General features: G+C 43.6%; 1 protein-coding gene and 1 long non-coding RNA gene across 2 annotated transcripts in view; both read left to right on the top strand.

Annotated features, from left to right (window-relative positions):
• Positions 1-4,863, top strand: part of LOC130111641 (calphotin-like) — an 18,219-nt gene extending 13,356 nt beyond the window's left edge. The window contains exons 4-8 of the mRNA XM_056278887.1: positions 214-258; positions 927-1,325; positions 2,271-2,303; positions 4,585-4,650; positions 4,765-4,863. Of these exons, the coding sequence (XP_056134862.1) occupies positions 214-258; positions 927-1,325; positions 2,271-2,303; positions 4,585-4,650; positions 4,765-4,863 (642 nt within the window). The remainder of the gene's footprint in view (positions 1-213; positions 259-926; positions 1,326-2,270; positions 2,304-4,584; positions 4,651-4,764) is intronic.
• A 1,410-nt stretch (positions 4,864-6,273) lies between these two features.
• LOC130116052 (uncharacterized) overlaps positions 6,274-7,500 on the top strand; it is a 3,536-nt gene continuing 2,309 nt past the window's right edge. The window contains exon 1 of the long non-coding RNA XR_008810532.1: positions 6,274-6,312. This is a non-coding gene — a long non-coding RNA (uncharacterized LOC130116052). The remainder of the gene's footprint in view (positions 6,313-7,500) is intronic.

The following is a 7,500-nucleotide window of genomic DNA, read 5'->3' as shown; positions in this document are numbered from 1 at the left end:
GTATTTGATCAGTCATTCAGACTTTTATTCATTTGCCCATCCATCCATCCATCCATCCATCCACACATGTTCACATTCATCTATCCCAAACATCCATCCATCAACTTAGTAACTTGTCAGGTCCCCCTTCTTGTTCTTCATTTTATTCATCTGTCCACCATCCCCTCTGAAGTTGAGGACCGTCCTGATATGTATTTGTTGATTCTCCAACAGCTCCAGGTGGAGGATGCTGTCTGCGCCACTGCAGTGGTTGAACAGGTAAGATCCCTGCAGGAGAGAGTGCTGTCATCAGTGAATCGTCGGCATAGTGGCCGGTCTGTTACTGTGTGTGGTAAAACATGTGTGTTAGATCAGTATTGTGTTTGTTCACTGCGTTGGTCTACAGGTCACATGGGCTCTGATGTGAGGTTGTTTTACATTAAAGTTCAGATGGGAGCCTTTTAGCATCCTGGGAGGTGGGTGGGGAAGGGGTCCTTACAAAAAACAATTACTCTAAAAAGTACCTTACAGAACTTCATGCCTTCAAGGTTTGTGGACATACTGACAAGTTAATAAATCCTTTATGAAGACACTCTTAAGGGAACTTTCTGGGGTTCCCCCATATTTTTAACCAAAAAGACACATAGAGGTTCATTTAACCCCTTTTAATTGTTAGACTGTAGTCATTTGACACATCCTGGGAAAGCAGCTTATGCTCAGAATCGCCCTGTGGTGCTCTCCTCCTACCGCATTATCATCCTGGGTGCAGAAATGAGCTGCCGTAATGTAAATACGACCCCATGTGTTTGACTAATGCCCTTGTAGTCAACCAACAAGAGACCCATATGAGTGATTGCTGTCATGTGTCCTCTAGTTTAAATATTGCATGGAACTTACAATTTGCTGTGTGGCCTGTCTGTCTATATCTGGTTGCATGGCATGTACAGATGCGTGCTGTATGTGAGCCAGAGACTGAGGTAGAGGTTGAGGTCTTGGTCGAAGAGGAAGCTACGCCGGAGTTCAAGATGGAAGTAGCCATGACCGAGGCTATCGCTGAAGCTGAGCCCCTGAGCGAAGCTGTCCCAGAAGCGGCGTTAGAGGCGGTCATCAGCGAGGCCACATCTGCGCCCGCCGTTGAGGCTGAGGCAGAGCCTACTGCAGTCGAGCCGATCATCGAAGCTGTGATGGAGGAAGTCATCCAAGCAGCACCTGAGCCAGAGGTGGTGACCGAGGCGGTTGTCTGCCCCGCTGCCCCTGTCGAGGAGGAGAAGGAAGATGTCGAAGCTGAAGTATTGACTGAAGAAGTTGCACCTGTAATGGCAGTTGAGCCTCTTGAAAATATAGAGGTGCCATGTCCCTACTACTGACTTTCTGTCTGTCTGTCTGTCTGTCTGTCTGTCTGTCTGTCTGTCTGTCTGTCTGTCTGTCTGTCTGTCTGTCTGTCTGTCTGTCTGTCTGTCTATCTGTCTGTCTCCCTGTCTGTCTGTTTGTTTGTCTGTCTGTCTGCCTGTCTGTCTGTCTGTTTGTTTGTCTGCCTGTCTGTCTCTGTCTGTCTGCCTGTCTGTCTGTCTCTGTCTGTCTGTCTGTCTGTCTGTCTGTCTGTCTGTCTGTCTGTCTGTCTCTGCCTGTCCGTCTGCCTGTCTGTCTACCTGTCTGTCTGTCTGTCTGTCTATCTGTCTGCCTGTCTGTCTCTGTCTGTGTCTGTCTGTCTGTGTGTCTGTGTGTCTCAATGACAACCTTCTGTTTCTCTCGCCAGTCACTGCAACTCAGAGCAGGTCTTTACTTCATTAGGCATGTTTTTTTTCAAGTGTGAACATCTGCAGCTTGCTTTGCATTTTTGATGACGGTGCCCTTTGTACGAGTCTCTCTTTATTCATTCCTTCTGCAGCTATCCTGCAACACAAAGCTGCATTTAATGTTGGACAGATGAACCACTTTTATGGACTCGATTTGTCCTAAATCACAGTTAAGTCCCAGAGGGCTTTGCACATATTGCACTCACCAGCAGATATTAATGTCGGTGTAAGATACCCCGTATCCTTACACCGTCACTGTGGCACAAACACTGACTCTGAAACTTGTTGATGTTTTTTAATCCGCTCATCTCTGGGATGGAGCGTGCAGTCATCCAGCAGGAATGCATCTACAGTTGGGACTCTGACACTGGCTCCTCCTGTTGCCGTGACATGCCTCAGATTGTTCTTGATTTAGACTAACATTGCACCAATCAGGACACCTAAGAATACTATCATTATATCTTCCCTGAATGTTTGTTTATTTGTTTATTTCAGGATGTTCCGGCCCCGTCAAAGGAAATGCCAGTGGTGAGTATGACGTCACACGAACACGCAAATACTTTTTATATCGGTGGGGAGAAAAGTGGATAGCCCACCGTCCCATAGTATATATCTGTGTTTAACTGCTGTGATCCTCCAAACAACCGCTTAAACAATACTTACGTCACGCCTGAATAAATGCCTAAATGATCGCCAGGTCTTTTAAATGGCATACTTACACAGCACCACCAAGTGGTCATTAGTAGGGATAGCAACCGTGTCGATATAGTACAGTAGTAGTACAGTATAGTACAGTTTACCTGCCTCTCTTAGTTCACCATGATGGGTACAATGATTTTGCTTTCCCTTTTTAAATTTTTTTTTATTTACAGTCCTTGTAGATCAAATTCCTCTCCGCATTACACAACCCAGCAGACACAGTACACAACCCTGTATCTATCCCTGTATCACGACCCTGTATCTATCCTGTATCACAACCCTGTATCCCTGTATCATGACCCTGTATCTATCCCTGTATCACAACCCTGTGTCCCAGTATCATGACCCTGTATCCCTGTATCACGACCCTGTATCTATCCCTGTATCACGACCCTGTATCCCTGTATCATGACCCTGTATCTATCCCTGTATCACAACCCTGTATCCCTGTATCATGACCCTGTATCTATCCCTGTATCACAACCCTGTATCTATCCCAGTACCACAACCCTGTATCTATTCCAGTATCACAACCCTGTATCTATCCCTGTATCACAACGCTGTATCTATCCCTGTATAACAACCCTGTATCTATCCCAGTACCACAACCCTGTATCTATTCCAGTACCACAACCCTGTATCTATCCCTGTATCACAACGCTGTATCTATCCCTGTATAAAAACCCTGTATCTATCCCTGTATCACAACCCTTTATCTATCCCTGTATAACAACCCTGTATCCATCCCAGTATCACAACCCCATATCTATTCCTGTATCACAACCCTGTATCTATCCCTGTATCACAACCCTGTATCTATCCCAGTACCACAACCCTGTATCTATCCGTGTATCACAACCCTGTATCTATCCCTGTATAACAACCCTGTATCTATCCCTGTATCACAACCTTTTATCTATCCCAGTATCACAACCCTGTATCCCTGTATCACAACCCTGTATCCATCCCTGTATCACAACCCCATATCTATCCCTGTATCACAACCCTGTATCTATTCCTGTATCACAACCCTGTATCCCTGTATCACAACCCTGTATCTATCCCAGTATCACAACCCCGTATCTATTCCTGTATCACAACCCTGTATCTATCCCTGTATCACAACCCTGTATGTATCCCTGTATAACAACACTATCTATCCCTGTATCACAACCCTTTATCTATCCCAGTATCACAACCCTGTATCCCTGTATCACAACCCTGTATCCCTGTATCACAACCCTGTATCTATCCCAGTATCACACCCAATATCTATCCCTGTATCACAACCCTGTATCTATCCCTGTATCACAACCCCGTATCCCTGTATCACAACCCTGTATCTTTCCCTGTATCACAACCCTGTATCTTTCCCTGTATCACAACCCTGTATCTATCCCTGTATCACAACCTCGTATCCCTGTATCACAACCCTGTATCTATCCCAGTATCACAACCCTTTATCTATCCCAGTATCACAACCCTGTAATCCCTGTATCACAACCCTGTATCTTTCCCTGTATCACAACCCTGTATCTTTCCCTGTATCACAACCCTGTATCTATCCCTGTATCACAACCTCGTATCCCTGTATCACAACCCTGTATCTATCCCAGTATCACAACCCTTTATCTATCCCAGTATCACAACCCTGTATCCCTGTATCACAACCCTGTATCCATCGCTGTATCACAATCCTGTATCCCTGTATCACAACCCTGTATCTATCCCTGTATGACAACCCTGTATCTATCCCAGTACCACAAACTCTGTATCTATCCCTGTCTCACAACCCTGTATCTATCCCTGTATCACAACTCTGTGTCTATCTGATACTGGCAAGGTTAGGTGATGCCACCCAACAGTATGCCCTATTTTTCCAGTGAGGAACTGTGAAGCATCAAATTGGCTGTTGTTAGATCCCCTGTAAGTGGAATCCGTGATGATGTCAAGGTTTATGAGTGCAGCGACCAAGATCAAACTGCCGTTAAATACCAATAGCATTTGTACAGTTGCCATTACACATGACAGTGTTGTGCATGCGAAATTCTGCAGAATTTCTCAAGCAAACCGTTTGACCTGACCATGTACCATCCTCCCGTCTCTCCAGGGAAACACTGCCGTCTCAGAAACCATTGCAGAGGTGGCCGAGGTCCCAGTAGCTGAAGTAACAGAGGTATGATGAAGCCTTGGTTTTTCTGCCTCTGTGATCGTCCGTCTTCTCTCTCTGTCATTCATTCTGTCAGATGAAAAACTTGTCTCTCTGTCTGTCTCTCCTCCGGCGGTCCAGGCTGTTGTCGACAGTGTGATAGAGGACTTTGTGGTCACAGAATCTGCCCTTGTTGTGGAGGCCGCCATGGCTGAGGCCCTGCCCCTGTACAGCAGGTGAGAATGGATGTAAAGTGGAAGGCGAGGCCGCTCACCCACATTGTCCATCTCTATACTGTTAGCAGCATTCATGTTCAAATACAAACTTATTTAAGTAACAGTATCAGATGAAATGTCCCACAATTGATTGGCCCATGCTGAGTCAGTTGCTCTGATCTCAAAACGTTTTGTGTGCATTGAAATGTGAGTAAAGCTATGACATTTGTATTCCCTGTTTTTGGGGTCCACGTGGTGCTTAATTAACGTTTGAGTGTTAAGGCGTCGCATGTAACTGCTGGGGTGCATGGGTATCATAACCAGCATCCTCCTGCACCACACAGGAAGCTGTGGACATGACCGGTGCTCTTGACGGCGTATCCGAATCTTTGGATGTGGACACTCCTGTTCCTGAAGCCACCCTTCTCAAGACCGAGTGCGATCACCAATGTGAGTTTCAGAGTTCCATCAGTGGACGTTTCTGTCCAGAACACCAGATAGTTTGACCAGGTCTTGGCTGTGGTATATGAAGGATTAGGGCGGCATGGTGGCACAGTGGTTAGCATGGTTTGCCTCACAGCAAGAAGGTCCTGGGTTCGAGCCCCGGGGTAGTCCAACCTTGGGGGTCCGCCGGGTCGTCCTCTGTGTGGAGTTTGCATGTTCTCCCCGTGTCTGCGTGGGTTTCCTCCCACAGTCCAAAGACATGTAGGTCAGGTGAATCGGCCGTACTAAATTGTTCCCTAGGTGTGACTGTGTCGGCCCTGTGATGACCTGGCGGCCTGTCCAGGGTGTCTCCCCGCCTGCCGCCCAGTGACTGCTGGGATAGGCTCCAGCATTCCCGTGACCCTGAGAGCAGGATAAGAGGTTTGGGTTAATGGATGGACGGACATGAAGGATTATCCAATTATGGTCTGTGTGTTAAGTCTTTGGCCCTAGGTTTAGCAACGACGTGCTTGTTTCGACAAAGTTGGAATAAAAAGCCCCCCCCCCCCCCCCCACACACACACACACCCTGGTGTAAGCGGCAGCTCATATCTGACCTTCTGCTTAGATATGAGCTCACTTAAACAAACAAACAAATTCAACTACTGAACTTATTTCTTCAAACAGCAGTGCACCTTGGGAAAGGAACCAAAATGGCAGCATACATAAAAATGTTTTATATTTCTACAGCTGCTTTATTTAAATGAATCTGAATCCCAGAGGACATTCAAATCTGGGACACAGGAGTGCCTCTGTGCAGCCTCCCGCTATTCCCCTTCACTTTCCATGGTGCCCTGTTTACTAAAGGAGTACTCCTCTGGTCTGAGCAGACCAGTACTCCTCTGGTCTGAGCAGAGAACTTGCAGTAAATAACATGCTGGTGCAAAGAGGTGTGGGCATGTATGAGGATGTGTTAAAACGATAAATGTTCCTTTCTTTTCTTCAGGCCATCGAACAAATTGAATCCAGTCTTGAAATAGAGGCCGTGAAGGTAAGAAGATGTCCAGTAGACACACTACAGAGTCAGTTCTGTCCACAAGAGTGTCAAACCATCACTTCATACTGTGTATATTATACTGCCACTTGTTATACTAAACTTATCATATTACACTTATACTACACTTGGTTATACTGCACTTATACTACACTTATTATACTACACTTATACTACACACTTATTATATTACACTTCTTATACTGCACTTATACTACATTTATTATACTGCACTTGTTATACTACACTTGTTATATCTACACTTATTATACTGCCACTTGTTATACTGCACTTATTATACTGCACTTGTTATACTACACTTATTATACTACACTAATTATACTGCACTTGTTATACTACACTTATTATACTGCACTTTGTTATACTACACTTACTGTACTACACTTATTATACTGCACTTACACTAGTACACTTATTATACTACACTTACACTTATTATAATACACGTATAATACACTTGACTTATATACTACACTGATTATACTACACGTACACTTATTATACCACACTTATGCTACACTTCTACTACACTTATTATACTGCACTTATTATACTACACATATTATACTACACTTACACTTATTATACTACACTTATACTACACTTACTATACTGCACTTATTATGCTACACTTGTTATACTGCACTTACAATACACTTATTATACTGCACTTATACTACAATTATTACACAACAGTTACACTTATTATATCAAACTTATTATAACTACACTTAAACTTATTATACCACACTTATACTACAGTTATCATACTGCACTTATTATACTACACTTATTATACTGCACTTATACTACCATTATTACACAACACTTACACTTATTATACCACACTTATTATACTACACTTACACTTATTATACCACACTAATTATACTGCACTTATTATACTACATATATTATACTACACTTACACTTATTTTACTGCACTCATACTACACTTATTATACTGCATTATACTACACTTATTACACAACACTTACACTTATTATACCACTCTTATTATACTGCACTTATACAACACATATTACACTATACTTACACATATTATACTACACTTATTAAACTACACTTACACTTATTATACTGCACTTATACTACACTTATGATACTGCACTTATACTACACATATTACACAACACATACACT

Source organism: Lampris incognitus, chromosome 1, assembly GCF_029633865.1.
Source record: "Lampris incognitus isolate fLamInc1 chromosome 1, fLamInc1.hap2, whole genome shotgun sequence".
NCBI classification, from domain to species: domain Eukaryota; kingdom Metazoa; phylum Chordata; class Actinopteri; order Lampriformes; family Lampridae; genus Lampris; species Lampris incognitus.
This window is presented reverse-complemented; position numbering and strand designations above follow the sequence as displayed.